This window comes from Rhinolophus ferrumequinum, chromosome 3 (genome assembly GCF_004115265.2).
Source record: "Rhinolophus ferrumequinum isolate MPI-CBG mRhiFer1 chromosome 3, mRhiFer1_v1.p, whole genome shotgun sequence".
Classification (NCBI taxonomy): domain Eukaryota; kingdom Metazoa; phylum Chordata; class Mammalia; order Chiroptera; family Rhinolophidae; genus Rhinolophus; species Rhinolophus ferrumequinum.
Window position 1 is genome coordinate 68,978,452 of NC_046286.1, and position 23,275 is coordinate 69,001,726.

Here is a 23,275-nt window from a genome sequence, read left to right on the forward strand (position 1 = left end):
TGTGATTACTTTTGAGTCTTATGGCAAAGTGGAAAAATGATAAATTTCAAAAAAGGTCTGCTCTTCTAAGTAACAGAACACTTCAAAATGTCTAAAAATTATATGCCAATACTACACAGAAAAGTTAACAGATGAAAAAAGGTCAAATACATTAGTAATTTTATTTATTAAAGCATGTACGAGTGTACAAAAACCATTTACATGCTTTTTAGCTAATTAATGAATGTGTCGTAATTACTATCTATTTGGAGTTTCATAATGTCTACATCTTTGCACAGTTATGTTATCTTAAACATTAACAAATTTTAAGACAAAACAGGGTGCAAAAATAAAAAAAATAAAACTTTCTTTTCAGAGGATGTAACAGAATACATAAAATGCTCTCACGTTAAAACTTTTTCATTCTTATATCATGTTACACAAAAATCCAAGTCATTTAACTTTGTCATGTTTACCAAAATTTATTAATATTTTTTTATTTATATTTCAGTGAAAATTTTCAGTGAAACATGTTGAAATTATTAGGAGGAGCCTATATCTTTGCTGATCAAGCCCCTCCATGACTTAGATAGGTATAAAATTTTATCTTCCACTTTTTAATGACTATAACCCAGAACTTAGAAACTCGTAGAGAATGTAAGAAAAGAGGATAAATACCTTTGTCAACAAAAAGACCACTTCTTCACTACTGTTTGGAAGATCCACTGTAAACTTAGAGAAATCCAATGGATATTGTTGTGTGTGAAAGTACACACCCTCCATTCCTTTCCCATCCACTACCACCTCCCCACCAGAATGAAAGAAATGCAAGAGGGGCATGGAAAGGGATACATTCTTTCCAAAGAGAAAACAACACTTTGTTGTTTTTTTCTCTCTGTCATAGTCCTTGTAGGATCAGACAGCTTTGGGTAGAGTGGGAGGACAGAGGTTATGTATCACAGAGGAAAAGAATCAAAAGACCCTGGTGGACATTGCACATGGAGGCCTATGTCCATAGGAACCAAGGGAACGCAAAGATAGCCTCTCTTCATTCACAAAGGAACATGCTCCAGAGTATTGTATTACCTGCACTGTAGCTGATTTAGCAGGAAACCATAGGAATTGAGGAACACTGAACACATAAGACTGAAGCTGACTCAATACTTATTCTGGACTGAGTCCTAAGAGTAAAACTTTCATGTTACAATACAAACCTTCTGAGGGAGGAGGAGGCTATGAGGATCAAATGAGATGAAATGCTTGAGAGCTACGAAGTTCTGTATAAATCGATGAGGGTGTTAGACTGAGACTCTTGGCCAAATTCCTTTTCTTAGTTGTAAAAGAATTGTTTGTTTCATGGTGCGAGTTTAGCAATTGTGCTTAAAAATCATTCCCATTCACACATGGGAGAGAATGGGTTGATCCTTATTATGCCTCTCTCCTTTGTATTAAAAATTAGACTAAAAGGAAGTCAGTGTTTTAGGAGTCTTTTAAGAAACAACTAAGGTGAGAGCTTTTAAAATAAAGATAAATACTTGGAGACTCCAAGGAGAAGGTATTTAAGGATTTTTTTCTGTAATAGTCCAAGAAGGGAATTAGAAGAGAAGCAGTCATTTAAACACTGCAACTGAAGTGTCTAAGTTTTCTTTACCTAGTTTCATCTTTTTACTCCAAAACTTAAAAGCACTATAAAGAGACCATCCCAAATAGGGCTAATCAAAAAATACGACGCTCCAGGGTACATGCAAATGTTATCCCTCAGTAGCCTTCTTCTATTATATACTGGGAAGATTTATAAATAAGTTTTTCTCCACAAAGCACCTCCAAAATCCCTACCCTCGGCTGCACTGTAAGGTTGGGGGAAACTTTATTTACAGAACAGGTTCCTCTAAGCAGAATCAAAGGAGGAGTGAATTAATACATATTCCTTTAAATTCACCCAATTTTCTGTTACGTTTCTATCACACTTATTTGAGGTTGGAGTACAATACTCAGCCTCCCTGGACAACTCCAATTCTGTGTAAAGACACCAACTGGAAAAATGCCTGATCCCTGCTCTATAATCACTAGTATTTGAGAACTAAAATATAACAGTAGTTTTAAAATTAGGTTTCCTATCTTTCAATCACTTGAACTGATTAAGTCCCAAATAAATCTGGTTAAATTACTCTTTTCTGATTTGTAATTCAGATACTATAATGACGCTGCTGTTTGGTTATGTGCTTTAAATATACATAATCAAGATTATAAGAACCGTTTCCAAAACGAGTAAAGGCGGCACACGGGATGTGTTTAGGGTTCTCCTATGAATGCAGCACATTACGTTGTGTGTGTCTCAGGGTTGTACTCAGATTTGTGAGGTTCCTAGATAAGTGGTCTCCTTACCCTTTCATAAAATATATTCCTTAAATCTTTTTTTAATTGTTTTTTCAATTACAGGCGACATTCAATATTATTTTATATTAATTTCAGGTGTACCGCACAGTGATTAGACACGTATACAATTTATGTAATGATTCCTTTAATCTTTACTATTTTTAATTAGTAGCAACAATAAACAGTAATTTAAAATGTTTACTCTAGGGAAATTTTGCAATTTTTGACAGAATTAATTTGTTTATATGAAAAGGTGCTCAACATCACCAATCATCAGAGAACTGCACATCAAAACCACAATGAGGTATGACCTCACACCCGTGAAAATGGCTATTATCAAAAGGACAAGACATAAGTGTTGACAAGAATGTGGAGAAAAGGGAACCCCTGTGCACTGTTGGTGCAGCCACTATGGTAAACAGTATGGTGATTCCTCAAAAAATTAAAAAGAGAGCTACTGTGTGATCCAGCAATTCCCCTCCTGGGTATCCATCCAAAGGGAACAAAAACACTAACCTGAAAAGATATATACACTCCCATGTTCACTGAAGCATTATTTCAATATCCAAGACATGGAAGCAAACTAAGTTTCCATTAATGGATGAATGGATAAAGAAAATGTGGTATATATACAATGGAATATTATTCAGCCATAAAAAAGAAGAAAATCTTGCCATTTGTGACAACATGGTTGGACCTTGAGGACATTATGCTAAGTGAAATAAATGAGACAAACACAAATACCATATGATCTCACATACGTGGAGTCTTTAAAAAATTACTCATAGATACAGAGACCAGATTGGTGGTAGCTGCCAGAGGCTAGGGCAGGGGGCCTGTATTATTAGGTTGGTGCAAAAGTAATTGCAGTTTAAAAGGTTAAAAATTGCAAAAACCGCAATTACTTTTGCACCAGCCTAATATATGTCTGAAAGTTGCTAACAGTGTAAATCTTAAAAGTTCTCATCACAGGGGGAAAAAAAGAGAAAAAAAAAAAAAACCATTGTAACTATGTATGGTGATGGATATAAACTAGACTTAATACGGTGAACATTTTGCAATATATACATATATCAAATACTTATGTTGTACACCTGAAACTAATGTTATATGTCAATTATATCTCAAAAGAATAAGGAACTGAGGCCCAGAGATACTAAGTAGTAAGTGATAGGTAGAGGATCATCCAGGTTCTGAATTTGATAGAACCAGAAACCAAATCCAAGGCCTCATATTGCCAAGTGAATGTTCTATGATACCATGTCAGCTCCTTTCTTTGTTTCAAATGTCTTTAGAATGAATATGTTTTGTTTTATTTTTACAAATGAGAAGGAAAGTATAAGCCAAGTTAGATACCAAGTTTTTCCCCATGTAACAAATGAGAAGGAAAGTAAAAGCCAAGTTAGATACCAAGTTTTTCATGTTAATCAGCCTCAAATATTTTTTAAGTTTTGTTGAATCAATGCAACACTTTTGGAGTCTATAACACCTAAACAACACACTATATCGCATGCCTACTGCCAAGTGTGCTACTGTACTCATAACATCCACTAGAGGGAAGCAAACACTCGATTTTGGGCCTTACCTGCATTGGTGTTTCACTTTCTTGTCCAAACTCTTCAATTTGCTGCTGTTGCCAAGGAGATAAACTGTAACAGTCCTCTGGAGTTCTACCCTCCAAAGGGTTTGTCCGCAACTGCTCTGTAAGCCACATCTGCGTCCTCACAGAAGGCTGAATGGGAACTGAGCCTACTGCCTGTTGACCAAGCATTAAATATTTCAGAGGTTCAAAAGCCTCTGAGCTTGTCATATTGGGCTTGCTTTCCGGTAAGGCACTGTATGTCATGTCTAAAGTCTGCCTCCTAAGAGTGGAGGAAGAAGCTCTACAGTCCTCTTTGCTACAGCTCTCAAATTTATATTTGCAGTCCAGGGTTGATGATCGTTTTTTATTTATTTCCTTGTCCTCTAGCTTAAGCATCTCCATACTATCATGTAAGCAGCTGGGGCCAATTGTCCTTAATTGTGATGGCAAAGCCTTGCCTATCCCTGCCTTTTCCAAACCACTCCTTGACTCTTCAGTGGGAGCAATGTCACCTGTGCCGCAGTTATCCGGGGCAGTGAGTTTGGATAAAGATGACCATTTCCGGAGGGGCCGGAAGTCCTTCATGTCTAATGAAGAGTCCTGCTCCCCCCTACTGTGGTTTCCCAATGTTTGCAGGAGGCTTGCACTCCATTTTGAGCCATCTGATGTCAATGATTCTCTGTGTTTGGAAACTGAGGCGCTGGAGTTAGACGGCATGACATGGGCAGTAGGGAGAGTAACCAATGACCGACTAGGCTTAAAAGATAATGTGCCACTTGAAGTTGAGTGATCTGGAAAGAGAAAAGATGTCAAATTAGTTGTAATTAACAGGGGAAAAAATAAGGCAAAATGCCAAAACAAAAATTTGAATATGGTTTGCCAGTACAAGTTTTTCAGAGGCACTTTATCAAAATGAGGGAGTTATTATTATAACTATTATTCTTTTATCTGAAACAGATCAAACTTTTAAACATTTTCTGAAAATGTATACACAACAAAATACATGCCCATTTACTATCTACTGAGAGATGAAAAATAACTGGAAACAGGTTTGAATTCACCCTGTTTAAGTGCTGTGCCTTTAAAAGAAAAATACATCCCCCACTGAGAGGTGTTACTCACAACCCAGCATTAAAGACTCAGACACAGCTCTATCAGAAAATGGTATTTTTCAGAGTCTTTCCTAAACGGTGGAAAATCTATGCCAAAAACTGAACATTTTAGCACCTTCCCAAAACTCTATTCAAATCAGAAATATGGATAAAGGTGCTCCTGAAATACTGGAAAATACTCTGAAAAGGTTCTAGCAATATATCTGCAGATACAGAATAGTTCTTATGTTCCCAGTTTTCCTAATGGCATCATCAATGGCTTATTTCCCAAGCTACAATTCTTTTTGGAGTATACTTTGATTCCAGTTTTTCTCTGCACGTTCACTATATCCCCAAGTTGTAAGTTTCCACTTCCAAAATGACTCCACAGCTACTGCCTTAAGTCAGGTCTTCACATAATATTATTCTACACACAGGAACAGTTTTAGCAGGCTCTATGCAAGCCCAAAAGATAAATAAGGGACTCTGTACTCAATTAATGTACTATCATCAAGTGCCAAATTATTATCAAATGTGCCAAATTAAAAAGCAAAGATTATAATTTTTATCAGAGGATATCTAGAAAGGGGATAGCAATTTCAAGTGTGGGAGGAGAGGAGGTGAGTGGTAAAAAGCAACTTTCATAGATTACACACTATCTTTCTATACTGTTTGGCTAATACTAGTATACATTTAAATATTACTACTGGGCTTTTATATTGTTTTAAAGAAATAAAGTAATGGGAAAAGAAACATTGAGAAGGTCATAAGAAAATTCGGATGAGAAAAAAAAACAGGCGGACTAGTTCAAAAAATGGAATTCCAGCAGAACTTTGCAAAGAATTTATTCATTGGGAGATGAAGAGGGAAAAAAATATTACAGATGGAGGAATACAAGCAGAAGTATTATAGTGGACACTTATTATATTCAAGCTTCTCACCAACTTCAGCAGAATCCTTTTTATACTCAGGAAAATTCCCACATTGTAAGTCCAACCTCCCAAAATAAAATTCAGACCTCAAATTAGCAACATATATCCTGCCACTAAGATGCAGACATTCTGAAGCACCTGCACAAGATTTCAGTTTGGAAGTGAGTCCCATGAGGAAATGGACTTCTGTGCGAAGCCCATTTTTGGCTGGCAGAGGTGTCAGCATTCCACAATGGTAGCAGCAGAAGTGGCCAAATCAAGTTCCGGCCAGAGGTGGCAGCAGTGAGGCAGCACTAGTGGGTTCCTCCAGCACTCGGTCGGGCAGGGGAGTGACAGTTCTCAGGGGTGATGTGAGGCATGTTACCCGCAAGCATCGCCTTAAGCGTGGTTCTCCAGCCCTGCCCCAAAATTCTGGGAGGTACCAGACACGCTTAAATAAATTGCTCATCTGCTCAATCAGCCAGCCAGCTTCTTCTGCTGATTAAGAACAATAATTGATCTAAGTTTAAAGTGAGAAAATATGGTTCCAAAAGAAGGAAAACAAATTATATCATTTATCTGCAGTATGAAGTATCAAGAATAATTCTTGAAAGGTAAAAATGGGGCAGAGCTGTACAAGCCTTCAGAGACCCTGCTAAGGAAAGAGCCTGGCCTTCATTCAGCAAGAAATGTGGTATCACAAAGTTTCCAAACAAAGGAGAGAGTGACAGGATCAAAACTGCACTTATGATGATTATTCCGGTAGCACTGTTGAGGATGGATTAAGGCAAAATGATTGGCAACAGGAAGATTAATGGGCTAGTATGAAATCAGTACAAGAAGAAAACAGAGGGGAATATGCTCCTTCAGGTCAATTCTAAATAGAAACAGGGCAAATGTCCCCAAAAGTCTAAGGATTATTTGTGTTACTATATTATGGTATTATATCTATTTACTAGATAAATGTTTGTTAGAATTCCTAAAGGAATATTTGTATTAAAATCATCACAGCCTCTTAAAAATATCTTTAGTTTTTTAAAACAAAAATGAGATTCATTATCAAATTCGAAATTCTCAGTTTTTTACATTAGAAAGAATTGTAAATAAAGATATAGTGTAAAGGTTAGGTGTAATTTTCGAAATCAGCCTTTTTAGCTGCACATCACGACTCTCCTGTTTAGTAGTCATCTGTGTTCAAACCGGTTATTTAACCTCCTTGTATCATAGTCTCCTCATCCACAAAGTGGAGATGACAACAGTGAGGATTAAATGAAATATTACACATAAATGACTCAAAAGAACTCCTGGCACAAAGCAAATGTTAGTTATAATTACACATTGAAAAAGCTAAAAGAAATTGTTATTTTCAATGTAACAGACAAAAGGCTAAATGTCTATACGATACAAAGACTTCAAAATTGAAAAAAAAAAACAGCCTAATTTAAAAATAGGGAAAGGATATCAGCAAGCAAATTACCAAACAAGAAATGCAAAATAAAGACGACGTTAAAAAAAAATGTTCAAACTCACTAATAGTAAAGTGCAGTCCTTACCAGAGTCATAAAATTATTAAAGGCTATAATATCCTTCTATGATGGGAACACAAATTGTTATAGCCTTTGTTTAAAAGAAGAGGTGCAATCTGTTTGCACATATATCAATAATGAAAATATGCTAACATATAAGTGAGTATATGTAAAGACATATATTCATGAGCAGAGAAACGATCTGAAAGAATACACTCAAATCTTAATAAACATAGGTAACCCCTACATAGTAGAAACAGAAGAAAAGGAGAAAGATGCTTTCACATTTTACTTTATACATGTCTTGTTTTATTTTCAAGGAGCACAACTTCAGTATTTGGTCAAACTTCTGCAAAGATGTTTTGTTTTGTGACCTTGAAGAGTTTGAAATATCTCAAAGAACACTGTTACTAAAGTATGAATAATGTATCAGGTGACTGTCTCACTTTCCATGTCACAGCTGAAACCTCTGAGAGCAGAGATCACTTGTCTTGGCTGCTACTTATATCTGATAATGTGCTACTTTCTTGCCTACCTTTGCTAGCTCAGTATTTCCCAACAGCATAGAAAATCAGCAATTGGTGATAAAAACCAATTCCATAACAGACTAGTAGTATCTACTCCCAGAAATCTGAAAACAACTGATATATGGTGTTCATAGAATATTACATAGAGGGTAGAATTTACTCCTAAAAGTCACTTATCTGAAGTTTCAAACTTTAGCATACAAAAGAAGTTACCTGGGATGTGGAGCCCTACTCCAAGAGATTGTGATTCAGTCCAAATAAGAGAAGGGTCAGGAAATAACACTTTTTAGTAAGTGATTCTGTGGTTCTATTCACTAAAGCTTAAATACCCCAAGTTCAACCATCACCGACATCTGAGTTCTAGTGTAAATCTTGATTTCCTGTGACACTCAGAATTCATTACTGTAAAAGCTAAGGATTAAAGCTTAGTCTATTCACATACATATGCACATACATACAAATGCACACACGTGAACTAATGAACAAGGAATTAAATATTTGACAGTATGAATATCTGAAAAAAGGACTATTAGATTTTAGATATTAGTCCAGGAAATATTAATTTTAACAATTTTAACACTTTAAAAATGTCACTTTGTCCTAATGAAATAGCCAATTAGAGGTATATGCAATGCGATTCCTAATGTGTTTTATTATACTATCTAACTGTAGCCACAAATCCCAAATGCAAATTATTACAATGGCATCTAGCACACATCTAAGGTAAAACAATGAAATCTGAAACCAGCAGAGGGCAGTTCTCTTAAAAACCAAAGACAGGGTTTACAGCATTCACAGAGAGCACAGAAGAGCTAATGGTTTCAGACAGATTTCAGCTCATAAGGGAATAATATAAGGGCCCTGCTGTGACCTCATAATGCAAGTCAATTATATTTAAGATAATATACTCTGAATTCTGAACAAAATTCCAACGTTCTGTTTTACTGTCATGTTCTTCTTATCCGGTAATGGATGACTACATTGATTCTATCTTGTCTTATATATGGGGATAGTCTCTCTCTGCTCCTGCTCTACCCTTATTAAAGTAAAAAATAATTAAATTTAAAAAGACCACACCCTCCAAACATATATTATAACAACAAAGCATGAGTCTTTACAGTTAAAAAAAAAAAAAGGTAATCAGGAAGCTATACAAGCCTGTATCAAAATATTCTGATTTTAAATTAACAGCTTAATATACCTATCAGTCAATATTAAATGTTATATTTTACATTTTTAAACAAAAGTGTTAACTGAAATTCAAAGTCAATATTTCAGTTTTATACAACACAATGATACTTTTTCTCTTTGCTGCTAATGCCACAATCATATCATGAGAAAAAAACATTTTTAATGCTACATGTAACCCCATCCTTAAAAAAAAAAAAGAACATTTCTAAGCATTTATTATATTTTTAAATATTCTAAACTACAGTCTGGTAGGGAAAGTGCTATATACAGAATCTCAACAATAGATCAACTAAAGAATCTCCTAGGAATGTATTATGCACAAGGCACTGTGCTAAGTAGAAAAGACAATGCAAACTTATTTGCAATAAAAATATGAATATAGTCCTTCCCTTCGGCGTTTACAGTTTCACTATTACACACACAGCTGTAGAGCAGGACTAAAGTTTATCATAAGGAAACTACAAAATGCCAGCCAGACAATGAGAAGTGAGTCAGAGAAAAGACAGACTACTCATAAAAGAACTCTCAGAATGATAACTAACTTCTCATCACCAATAATGAAATCCAGAACACAGTGAAATAGTAGCTTCAAAAGTTTAAAAGTAAATAATTGGTACCCAAGTACTGTTTGGAAAAGTACACTATTTTTCAAGACTCAGGACAAAATATATTTTCAGCTAAACAAAAACAGAGCTTATTACCAACAGACTCATAAAAAGAACTACTAAAATTCCCTTAGTTTCTTTCAAGAAGAAGGAAAAAAAGCCCTGAATTGTAAAAGGAACAAATTTCTTTAAAAGTAAACTTATGATTAACTCTAAAAAAACAACCATAAGGACAATGATTGCATAAAACAATAAAACAGTATCTAATTTGTAGGTTAAAAAAGGACAAAACCATAATATTTGTCAACTATAACTCAAAACAGAGGTGGATCAGCATTCCAATGTTTAAAGGTCCTTATATTTGTGAAAGGAGGAAAAAGATTCTAACCACTATCACAGTCAAATTAGGGATGCATATTATAATTTATACATCAACAACTAAAAGAATAGGTAGAGCTGGTACAGCTACATTACCACCAGCCAAAGAATAAAATTGGATCCCTACCTTATACCATCCACAAATATTAACTAAAAATTAATCACAAGCCTAAATACAAAACTCTTAGAAGAAATCATAGGTGTAAATCTTCATGTCAGGCAGTGGTTTTTCAGCTATAACACCAAAAGCCCAAGCAACAAGAGAAAATAAAAATAAATTGGACATCATAAAAATTTTTTAAATTTTTGCTGCAAATGAGACTATCAAGAAAGTAAAAAGACAACCCACAAAATGGGAGAAAACATTTGCAAATCTTATATCTAATAGAGACTTGTATTTACATTATATAAAGAACCCTTAACAAATCAATAATAAAAACATAAATGATGCAATTTAAAAATGGGTGCAGAAATTGAACAGACATTTCTCCAAAGAAGATATAAAAATGGCCTTATTAAAGCCTATGAAAAGATGCTTGACATCATTTAGTCATGGGGAAATGCAAATTAAAACCACAAGGAGATACCATTTCATACCCATTCGGATGGCTATCATCAAAATGACAGATAATACGTGTTGGTATGTGGAGAAACTAAATTTCATACAATGCTGGGGGGTATGGTGTCGCTGCTTAGGAAACAATGGCAGTTCCTCAAAAAGGTTAAACACAGAGATACCATATGACCCAGCAATTCCACTCCTAAGTATAAACCCAAGAAAAAGAAAAATATATTCACAGAGGCATTATTCTTAATAATCAAAAGTCAAAACCACCCAAATGTCCATCAATTGATGAGTAAATAAAATGTATTCTAAATAATGTAGTATCATCCAAACAATGGAATAGTATATGGGGATAAAACAAAATGAAGTACTAATACATGCTACACCATGAATAAATCTTGAAAACATGTAAGTGAAAATCATTCACTAAGGTCAAATATTACATGATTCCATCTATATGAAATGTCCAGATCAAAGCAATCTAAAGACATGGAAAGATTAATAGTTACTTAGGGCTGGGAAGATGGGGAGTGACAGACAGCTAATAGATTTATTTGGGGTGGGGGCTAAAAATGTTCTAAAACTGGATTGTGATAATAGTTACACAATTCTGAGAATATATTAAACTGTATACTTTAAATGGGTGAATTGTATGGTATGTAAATTATATCCCAATAAGGCTATATTTTAGAAAGATAGGTAGAATACGTATATAACTCTAACAGACTAGAAAAATGGCATGAAGAGTCAATCAAAAGAAGACAAGAAAGATGGAAAAAAAGTTTGAGAAAGGCAGAAAAAGTATACCGTAGGATTTTTTAAATGCATCAAAATATAACAATTAACACAGTAAGTGAAAATTCTAGACTAGAATTTTCCAAATAATTTTTTTAATCCAAAAAAAGTTTACAAAAGATAAACCTAAAACATAAAAGATAAGCTCTATTTTGGCATTACGGTATCTGCATTGAGTCTGAGAATGATTACAAAAAGAGAATAATCATTCAAAAATAACTGTCAAGAACATTAGGAAAACTGTATGTCAGGTATCAATATCACGAAAAGTATGCTTTCCTGAACTGCTTGCTTTTATTCCTTGTATTTTTAAGGATAGTGAGAAACTTCTGTTTCCCTACAGCCAAATGTATGGGTTATTCTTTTAGCAATTGTACAGACAGCAATAGTACATAATTCTGTGCAAATCTTAGTTCTCGTTTTGTTATTGTCTAATCATTATTACCTATCACATTGTTTTCTATTTTATATTTTTTCTCAATTGTATTTTGTGAAGCCAACTTAAATCCTATTAAAACAGAAAATGAGTGAAAAGTTATAAAATTACTTGTTTAAAATAATTACATAAGTCTAGTATTTACAAATTAGGCAGTTCTCAAGTCTTTTTTGTCCATTCTCTTAGCAACCATTCACAACAAAGAAACTTCTTTCTCTAAGCTTATATAAAACAAGATAAAACCCTGTATTTTTTTTAAAGGGGTATGTCTGATCTCCAGCCAGATTGTTGGCTTGTTGGCAATTTAGTTAAAGGACAATCTGAGGTACAGTTTAAAGAGGTCAACAATTCAAAGCAAAAGCCATTTGAAAAGCTGGTCAGTAAAAACAGATATTTTTTTTAAACACAAAAACTTGAGTATTTTTTTCTTCAGTGCCTTTTAAAATTTAATCAAACTACCATTTTCTGGATGTCTTCCACTAGTTTCAATGTAAATCGCATCAGGCAGGCAGTTTACTTGCAAAGAGCCACATTTCTATAATTTTTTTTTTTACAAATTAAACTATAACTTAATCTCTTAAATTATGGGATGTGATTTTTGAAAATGCAAATTTTCTCAGAAACAAAATTACTACTTTGTGATAGAACAGACAAGACATTAATTTGGTCCTCTATCTATCTGCAAGTCTGGGGAGATGGAGAGTCTTCCCTAAAGCCAAGGCTGTGTGACGAAAGAGCCTTTCCAGGTCAGAAGTATATGGGTTCATCATAGGTCTCTAAAATGGACTCAATTCAGTTCCGCATGGTATTCACATTCTACTAGGACAGGAAGCAAAACGATAGAAAAAAATGAATGAATGAATGAATGAATGAATGAATAGGTGGCTGGATGGATAAATGAATAACACTGAAGGTAAAAATGAGGTCTATTAAAAAACAAAATATAGCTCCAACAATTTTAATTTCTGCAAAATTACTAGAGCTGTTAATGCCATTATATGCCATATTAAATAATTTAAAATTCAAATATTTCATTTTAAGCAATAATGTAAATTAACAAGAAAATTTAAGTAGAGATACAGGGCAAAGGAAAAGGGTTATTTGGTTGGCAAAAAAAAAAATTATTTCATTTCACAAGCAAAAGAGTGTTCTGTACATAACCTCTGACCTACTCCCATATGCAAATGAAGAACTAAAGTCCATAAAGGTTAAATTACTCGACCAAGTACAGATCTCAAAATAGAATCCTAGTCTCCTATTTCTCAGTGTAGTATTACCTAACCTATCCTACACTACACCTCTCAGGGCTTCTTTCCCTCTAGTTTATCCCTTCCAAGTACAGATATCTAACAAACATAGTGGGCCTCAGGGCAGGGTTTTAGAGTTAGACTTGAAGAATCTCAGTTCCAACGCTTGGAAAGCTGTAATCCTGGATATATTACTAGTGTCCTCTGAGTCTTAATTTTCCACCAGTAAAAAGATTATATTTTACCTCAGAAGGATTTCTAAAATTAAAAAAAAGTGTTAAATCAAGTATAAAGTATAAGACCTCATACTGCAAAAATTTATGGCATATTTTTATTAAATTAAAGCCGACTGACCAGTGAATTCATTGTAATGTCTAGAAGTCATGTTATTGGAATATGCATTATCAGAGTCCTGAAAGTTCCAAAGTTATGAAGTTGCAAAAACATAATATTATTCACCAATAAACTGACCACTAATAAAACAAGGATAAATGGTTAGAGAATGGTCTAAATACCACTTACTTTACCGATAAAGTGGGTATATAATTGTACCTAACATCTAATTTTTGAATTTACTGTAACAATCTGTACACCTCTTATCACAGTGCCTTGTACATAGTAAATGTTCAATAAATATTATTATTATTATAATTAAAAAGTTAAGAGGGAACTCTCAATTTACTTAAAAATATTACCAAGGTGTGGGGGTAAGCAGAGAATAACTGAAATGAGATTGTGTATTATAATTTGTAATTGTACAAATCTGATGTTGACTACATGTGTGTTCACCATTTTAGTTTATTTCCACTTTGGTGTATGTTTGAAATTTTCTATTAAAAAAAAGGATGAAGAGTAAGAATGAAAGGATATTTTACATTAAGATGAGGTGTTTTAAAGAAACAATTTGGCAAAGTACGCTAATAAAACCTAATCACTGTAGTAAAATATACAAGCAAAGAAAAGAGAAAGCCTTGGGAAATTTTTAAGACATCCTCCAGAATTAGTGGTTGCCTAGAATTTGGGGTAAAGGGGAGTTGGAGGATGATGGCTAAGGGGAGTGGGGTTTCTTTCCAGGGCAATGAAAATGTCCAAAAACTGACACTGGTAATACAACTATGTGACTACACTAAAAGCCACTGAATTGTACAGTTCAAATGGGTGAATTGTATGGTATGTGAATTCCATCTAAATAAAACTGTTCAAAAGAATGAATGCTAGATGGGCGGGGGGGGGGGGGCGGGTGAAGGGATTGAAGGGCAGTCGGTGACCACAGGATGACCACGGGGTTTGAAAATTAATCTGGGGAACGTAATTTAGTGGTTACCAGAGGGTAAAGGGGTTGGGGGGTGGGGGATGAGGGTGAGGGGGATCAAATATACGGTGATGGAAGGAGAACTGACTCTGGGTGGTGAACACACAATGTAATTTATAGATGATGTGATATAGAATTGCACACCTGAAATCTATGTAATTTTAATAACAATTGTCACCCCAATAAATTTAAATAAAAAAAAAAAGAATGAATGTATGATTTTCATCTCCTAAATATCTCCTGAATGATACCATTTTCTCCTTTCCCACTGTCTCTTTTTATGAACAAGTCACCATCAGCTCCTACTTGCAACTCATGTGGTCTCCTGGCATCGTTCACTCTCCTCTGAGGCAACCTCAGAATGTTCTTTCACCTCTGTCTTTGAGCACGCTGTCCTCAGCCTAGGCTGCTCTCCTGCCCCACCCGTGATGCTCTGCTAGTTCCTACTCACCTTTTGGGGCCTCAGCTTAAAAACCATCACTTCTGCCAGGAGTCCCTCCCCTAATCCAGTGCATTTAGGTATGCATCCCCCCCTACCCCCCCAGTACTTCGTATTTCCCCTATCACACCCTTCCATGCTTTAGGATCAGGCAGACAGGAAGTCGGCCTTCTCTACTAAACTGTATGTATACAGTGAATAGGGGAAATTCTATTTAATTCTAACCTCTAGCATAATAGACACATAATAGACACTCAATAAGCATTAGCTATGTGGATAAATGAATGATTGAACAAGTCTTTAACTTAAAAGGCCTTACTTTCTTCATAAGATAAAGGACAATGCACCAAATGGTAACTTCTGATTTTTTTCCTTTCTGATACATATTTGCAGGATGACCTCAAAATTTATATTATTTAACAGCCCTATTATTTTTAGTAAAAACAACTAACTAATGAAGATATGACTTAAGTCCATTTTTATCAGTCCCTCCTATTTGAAATAAATGAGGTTAATTAGATAAGAAAATTATCTTCAATACAAATTACCAGTTGGGAATTATTTTTTTTTAATTATTTAACTCTATCTGTACCTTTTTAAAGTAAAATATATAAAAATGCGTCAAAATTAGCCCAGACTGTCCTGAGCTATACACTTAAGAACTCAGATTTTAAAAGATAAACTGCCTGTGAGCCAGCCTGCCTCCAGGGCCATGTGACACAAGACGGGAAGACTGCCTGCCTGCAGAAGGTTACATAGCCAAGCCCAGGCAAAGATTAAGTTCTTTTTTTGTCTCAGGGTCCTAGACTCCCAGTTTTCTCTTGCTTCTCCCTTAATCACTCCGCTCTGGCACCACGTCTAGGTTATGTCCTACACAAGTGCTGCATATTTCAAAAACAACTCCCTCTCAAACTAATTTCTGTGGCAACAGCAGCTATTTACACGGACTCCAGGTCTCCGCAAAGAAAACCTAAGAAGAAACTAGTGATCTGCTGGTATGGCTTATGTTACGATTTAGTAATCTTGCAGATGCATCTAGCCTCATGTCACAGATCTATTTCCTACCAGCCGGAATTTGACACCTCATGTACAAATTACCACAGCTAAAAAGTGATGCTGCTAAGGTTAAATTAGTGCCTCAACTTCTTGTTAAATATAAAAATCTCACACCCTCAATTAGCATTATTTTAAATCTCAAAATACCATAGCTAAAAGCAAATCACTCAATGGCAATTTTAGAACACTGTTCTGTACAAGAGGCCCAGCCCTGTTGAGATTCTGATGTAATCCTCTCCTCCATTTTGATCTCTTTCCAATTCTGCAGTTCTTGAAACACAGTAAGTATTCAATAAGTATTTATTAAATGAAAAATGAACGAGCCTCTAAAAGCTGCAGGTTAGAGCGGAAAGAAAGGAAAGGTACCTTTATTTATATAATGGATACTTATAAAACTGGATATATGCCATTCATAGAGCATTTATATTACGTATGCAATATTCATGTATTGATTCTTAAAGAATCATGTATTCATGTACTCTATACTCATGTATTGATTCTTAAAGAATTAAAACACATTAAAATAAAAAAGAATGCAAGTTATTTTTCAATGATTCACAGGAGATTTTGAGGATTCAGCAGTGTCCAAAGAGCATCACTTGGAACATCAGGTAGAACCAAACAATACAAAGAACAGCGAGTAGGGTGGAAGAGTGGGGGGTCAAACCAGACAGTACCATTCCGTTTGTTTAAGGTTTGATACTTCACAGATGTACTTTTTACTTAAAGTCATGTGCCACAGACTTCATGCAAAAACTATTCCATGTACTTTGATCTATACTCCCAAAATTGAATTTACATTTAGTATATAGAGGTACACCTGTATTCAACTGTAACTGTCTTGTATCCAAAGAGAAATAGTTATTAAGGTCAATAAGAACTCATAATTTACTATTACAGATTAAATATTTGAAATATGTAGCATAAGCATAATCTTATTATTTGCAAAGAGCAAATTTTGGAAGCTGGTAGCAAGTAAATGGAAGCCTGATACAATCATACTCTTGGACCTGCTCACCTCCACGTGGGTACCTACTGGCCCAGCAGCAAACTGTGCTCTGAGACTCCAGAGGAATGTTCCCTCCTCCCTCCTAATTAAGTGTGAGGGCCTGCACTCCAGACCCCATAGGAAAATTCAAGCAGGAATTAGTGACATTATTCCTTTTTCCCATCACCAACTGAGCAACAGAACTCTTCAGAATTCCAAGAATTCTCCGATCTAAAATCTTCCCTAACTCAAAACTTGACATCCCACCATACCCACCTTAACTAACTCCCTTTGCCAAAGGAACCAGGGCAATCCCCATGCAGTGAAGCTCTTATCACTGTCAAATGATAATAACAGTTAAAGGCAGATAACTAAACTATTCTGCAGAACAAAGTCAAATTACATTTGGTAACATTGGTCCAAACTTCATATATATTATTTAGAAATTAATATAATTCTATGCCACGGTAATTTTCAGCTGGAGGTTATAGTACAAAGAAGATGAACACTTTTCAGGTTATTCTATAATATTATAATATAAAAGTAGATTTATTTAATTTAAAAATGATAAAAAATATTTTACAGATCTATGGCTAGTAGACGACAAAAAGATTTATATAATCAAGACCAAAGTATATAAAACACATCCACATGAGACTGCCATGAAATACTCGAAATGCATAGCATGTTTTAAATCTAGATTATATTACAAATATCAACCTCTTAGTTCTGTTCTAATGCAAGGCCATTTTCAACATTCAGTAACCTTCTACAAAGGTTATCTTCCTGAGTCCTTTACATGAAGCAAATCCAACAATGAAAAACAAAGATTATAAATTAGAAGACTCAGGACACTTACCAAAGAACAGAGAAGGTAGAAAACAAATGAATAGTTCCCACAAAGTGGATAACATAAGAACTTCTGAAAAGACATAAATTCAGGAGGAAAACTATATACTAATTGGCATCAATTAGTGTTACACAAGCAAAGACATCAAACTTTCCTCCTAAATAGTTTTCAATATTGCTGATAAAACTATTTCCTATATTCAGATAACATTTTTTAAATAGCTGACTTTTTTAACACGAGTATACACACTTCACTTCTCCAGTCAATAATAAATGTAACCAAAATCACTCATCACTACACCAATCACTCAAAACATACTTATGATTCATTTTTCCACAGAAGTCCCAAGTTTCTGTTATTTATTGTCAGTCTTCCAGAGTCCTGCTACTCTATCTTATTTTCATCCGCCCTTTCTTGTAACCCTTATCCTTTCCTAGAAGTCTTGCCCTATCTGTCCTTTGTCTTCAAACTTTGACAGTGCTTTATCCATAGAATAGCCTCTAAATAATACTACCTACTATGGTCATGCCTTCAACTCAATGGATTCTTTGTTCATTAAAATATGCCGTACATAAATTAAAAAAAAAAATATATGCCGTACAGTGCTGTGTGACATACCAGTAAAATCACTTGTTGTTTCACATATTAATAAAAAACTGGCAGGGAAAGGAGTTGGAGTTCAGTTTGGAGGTATTGGCAAGAACTAACGGAAGGCCAAAAAATACAACATTTTCATATCAGCCCACCTCAAGGAGAAAGTGGCATCATGTACTTTATCCCTAAAAGATTACAGGAACTTGTTTTTACTACTTTGTGAATTAGTCCATGAGAAAAGCAGTGATTTTTTGCTACTGTTAACACAAATAAACTCTTTTCAAAATAATTCAAAGAATGAAGAGAAAAGGCAGTTTTCTAAGTAACAACACAAAAGATGTTATACACAGCAAGATTAAAGACTTTCTAGAGATTATGAAAAAGATACTAGCATAGTCATATTCCCAATGGGATATTTTCAGTTCTTCAGCCAGTCATTATTAAAAGGCAGCAACCCAGTCCTGACATAGTGTGGCCCAGTCTGGCTCTCCCTGAACAGACAGGAAGGAAAATTCCCAGCTGGACCCAAATCAGTATCATAATATTCTATGGATGATGAAGTAACTGACTATAAAATAAAAGATTATTAATACTGTGTTTCTAAGTTTCAAAAAGCTAAAGAATTTATCTCTTGATAAATTCTTTTGAGAAGTAGTAAGACAGGAACAAAGTTAAAAAGTACAATTTGCTTAAAACAAACAGCTTTACAATAGCACCAAGAAAATCCCCGAACATCTACTCTGCAACTTTTAAATCCTCCGATCTGTAATCTTTCCCACATTATTCTCTCCTTTAAAAAAGTTATTTTTTTAAGTTCACTGATTAGACCAAATAGCGTATAACACGTTTTTAAAAACTCTCAAAGCAGTTCTCCTGCTTTATTTTCAATTCATTTCGAATTACTCTCCAGCAATTATTTTATGCCTTTCAGTTTACCACAAAGTCTAAAACAAAGAGTGTTGTGGACTGAATTGTGTCCATAAAAATACATAAAAATATTAAACACTGGTACCTGTGAATGTGATTTTATTTGGAAATAGGGTCTTTGCAGATATGATGGAAGTTAAGATAAGGTCATACTGGAATAGGATGGGCCCAAAATCCAATTCCCAGTGTACTTAGAGGGAAAGTGGGGAGTGGGGAGGGGGGAGAGAGACGTAACGAAATCTGAAGAGACAGAGGAGACCCAGAGAAGCAGGCCATGTAAAGAAGGCAGAGATTGAGAGAGTTGTGCGTACAACGCCACAAACCAAGGAATGCCAAGGACTGCCAGTAACCACCAGAAGCTAGAAGAGGCAGGGATGGTAGATTTGTCCCTAGAACCTTTGAAGGGAGCAGGCCCTGTCAACACCTCAATTTTGGACTTGTCGTCTCCAAAATTGTGAGAAAACATATTTCTGTTGTTTTCAGATACTCAGTTTGTGGTAATGTGCTATGGCAGCCCGAGGAAACTAATACAGGGGAGGATGGGTTAACAGTTCTAAACTGCTTTACTTGTATACTGAGGGCTTAGAGACTTGCTTCCAAAAAAAGAGTATGGAAAGAGAAAAATAATGGTGTTCTAGTGGGGAAATGTGGCGAACGCATCTTAACTAAGTAACCCAGGTTCCCGTCACCAGCGGTGCCGTATTATCATCATGCACCCGACAGGATACGAGCATCTTCATCTCTGTAGTCATCGTCCCCAAACACTACAGCCTCGGTCTAATCATGCGCAAACATCAGAAAGATTCAATTTGAGAAACATTCTATAAAATGCCTGACCAGTCCTCCTCCAAATTGTTAGGGTTATGAAAAACAAGGATACAGTGAAAACCTGTGACAGATCAGAGGAGATTAAGGAGACATTACAACTAAAAGTAATGTGGTCTCCTGGATAAGAACTAAGAACAGGAGGATTCAATGGAAAATTGGTGAAATTCTAATAATAGTCTAAAGTTTAATTTAAAAAAGGAAGCATGTCTACACATGAGCCCATATTGATACAAATAACTGAATAAGTAAACAAATGGGAGAGAAGGGATAACTATATCTTAAAGAATAATTCCAGATACTAAATTCAGATACTTCCTCTTCTAGAAGGTGGAGTTGAATCCTTCCCCTGACTTGCCTCCAAAGAATAGACTATAGAAAGTGGAAAAATGGTTACTATACAGTGGTCAAACCCGGCAAGCCTGGAGCTACCAATTCCTGAACCTTTTTGAGAACATTCAAGTGTTTTATTGTTCCGAACTAAGAAATTTAAAAACAGTGTTTGAATATTTAATAATGTTCAGTGTGATTTATGCCTCTGATCATATTGGTTTTTCCTTCATTCACTTTAACTAAACTTTCTATTTTCAGTAAACTATAAATTCACATGTAATTTTAAGAAATAGTCCAGATTCTATGCTCTCCCTTCCCCATGGTAATACCATACAAAACTACAGTGCAGTATCAAAACCAGGATAGTGACACTGATGCAGTCAAATAGAGAACATTTCTGTCACCACAGTACACCTCATGTTGCTCGTTCCCACGTTCCCCTCCCCTTTAACTCTTGGAAACCACTAATCTCCATTTCCATAATTTTGTCATTTCAAGAATGCTGTATGAATGCAACCATACGGAACGTAGCCCTTTGGAATTGCGTTTTTTCCGCATGTATCAATATGTTTACAGCAATGGTAGTATTGGACAGACCACATTTTGCTTAACCATTCGCCCATTGAAAGACATCTGAATTGTTTCCAGTTTTTGGCTATGAACAATAAAACAGTCCTTTGAATATTCTCAATCAGAACCATTCTCCAAATAATCATATCTACACACTAAGAATTTTAGCTCACCTTCCACGCTGTCAGAACAGGAAGTTCCAATGCCAGTGTCACCACTGTCAGAAGCTATACTATGTCTCCTGATATGGTTATTTCGATGGTTGGATGGAACAGTTGTGGCCTGCCACAATGGTTCATTACCAGGTAACCATGCTGATGAAGAATAATCTGTGCCTACAAAGAAAAATATGCAAAAATTAACACATTTATAATTTCTATGAGCAAGCAAAACTGAACGAACCTCATATCTGCATCTAGGTATTTGAACTTTTAAACACATACTGCTGTCTTATTCCAAACGCCAAATCTATCATCTATCTGGAAATGTCAACACTCTGCTCTGGAATATTTGACATGTAAGCATGTGTGATTCTATACATAGGCATTAACTGAGAACTGTGGCTCAGGTACACTCAAACTGCATTATATTGTATGGCAATATAAATAGAATATGCTCATGGAAGGTCAAAAAAACTATGTTTTTTCTACTATATTCTAACCACTTAAAATTTTAAATTACTTTGCATTATTTTTTGTTTGTTTGTTTTTATTGGGGAATATTGGGGGACAGTGTGTTTCTCCAGGGCCCATCAGCTCCAAGTAGTTGTCCTTCAATCTAGTTGTGGAGGGCACAGCTCTCCAAGTCCAGTTGCCATTTTCAATCTTAGGTGCAGGGGGGCACAGACCACCATCCCATGCAGGAATTGAACAAGCAACCTTGCTGTTGAGAGCTTGCGCTCTAACCAACTAAGCCAACCGGCCGCCCCTGCATTATTTTAATTTTTATTTCTTCAGTTATCTTTTGATAAAAGTTTAACATCACAGCATCCTCCTGGCTCTCTGCTCCATTTTCCCTTTTGAAATACGTTAAATCATTATTTTTCAGCTAATTTACTCACTTTTCAATGTTCTCTTGAACATTATTTTCATTTATGTTGTCCATTTTACTTAATTTTTATTTGCCTTTTTCTGATTTATTGATCATTTTACATTTTTGCTCATTTCATTCTTTTATTGTCTATTACAATGCCAATCAAAGTATATCCATAGGCCAGTGCCAGTCTGTGAACTATCTTTATTCCACTTTTAATACCAATATTAAAATCAAAACACATAAACAGATTAATAATAAAACAAGACCTGATGCTATTTTCTACTATATTAATCCCAACATTAAAGATTTAATTTTTTTTTGTTTGCTTTTGTTTTTTGTTTTTTAAACGTCTGCCCATGTGAGGTTTATTAGTTTTTTTTTTTAATTTTATTTTTTAAATTTATTGGGGTGACAATTGTTAGTATAATTACATAGATTTCAGGTGTGCAATTCTGTATCACATCATCCATAAATCACACTGTGTGTTCACCACCCAGAGTCAGCTCCCCTTCCATCACCATACATTTGATCCCCCTCACCCTCATCCCCCACCCCCCAACCCCCTTACCCTCTGGTAACCACCAAATTACGTTCCCCAGATTAATTTTCAAACCCGTGGCCATCCTGTGGTCACCGACTGCCCTTCAATCCCTCCCCCCACCCCCCACCCCTCCCGCCCATCTAGCAACCCTCAGTTTTTCCTCTTTGTCTCCAAAACTGTTTCTGATTAGTTCATTCACTTATTCTTTTCTTTAGATTCCGCAAATAAGTGAGATCATATGGTACTTATCTTTCTCTGTCTGACTTATTTCACTTAACATAATGTTCTCTAGGTTAAAGATTTAGTTTTAATAAAATATTATGCAACATTAATATTATTTTGAGTTGTTATTAATGTATAATCTATAAATTAAATTTGTTTGGGTTTTATAGATATATGAAGTATATAAGTAGCCTTAAAAACTATATACATTTAAAACCTTGCTTAAAAAATACTAGACACTCCTCCTAGCTTTGAGGTCTAGAACAACCACTTAAAACTTTGTAGATTCTAGACCTCTCTCAGAATGGGATTTACCTTAATTCATCTGATTAAACACTCACACATTAAAGCACCAGGTGAAGATAATCTGATAC

At 35.1% G+C, this 23,275-nt stretch overlaps 1 protein-coding gene across 2 annotated transcripts in view; it reads right to left on the bottom strand.

Moving 5' to 3' along the window:
- CEP85L (centrosomal protein 85 like) overlaps positions 1-23,275 on the bottom strand; it is a 105,079-nt gene that overhangs the window by 68,309 nt on the left and 13,495 nt on the right. For both annotated transcript variants that reach the window (XM_033103002.1, XM_033103001.1), the window contains exons 2-3: positions 21,277-21,438; positions 3,941-4,728 (exon numbers count right to left, since the gene is read on the bottom strand). In XM_033103002.1, the coding sequence (XP_032958893.1) occupies positions 3,941-4,654 (714 nt within the window). In that variant the 5' untranslated portion in view covers positions 4,655-4,728; positions 21,277-21,438. The remainder of the gene's footprint in view (positions 1-3,940; positions 4,729-21,276; positions 21,439-23,275) is intronic.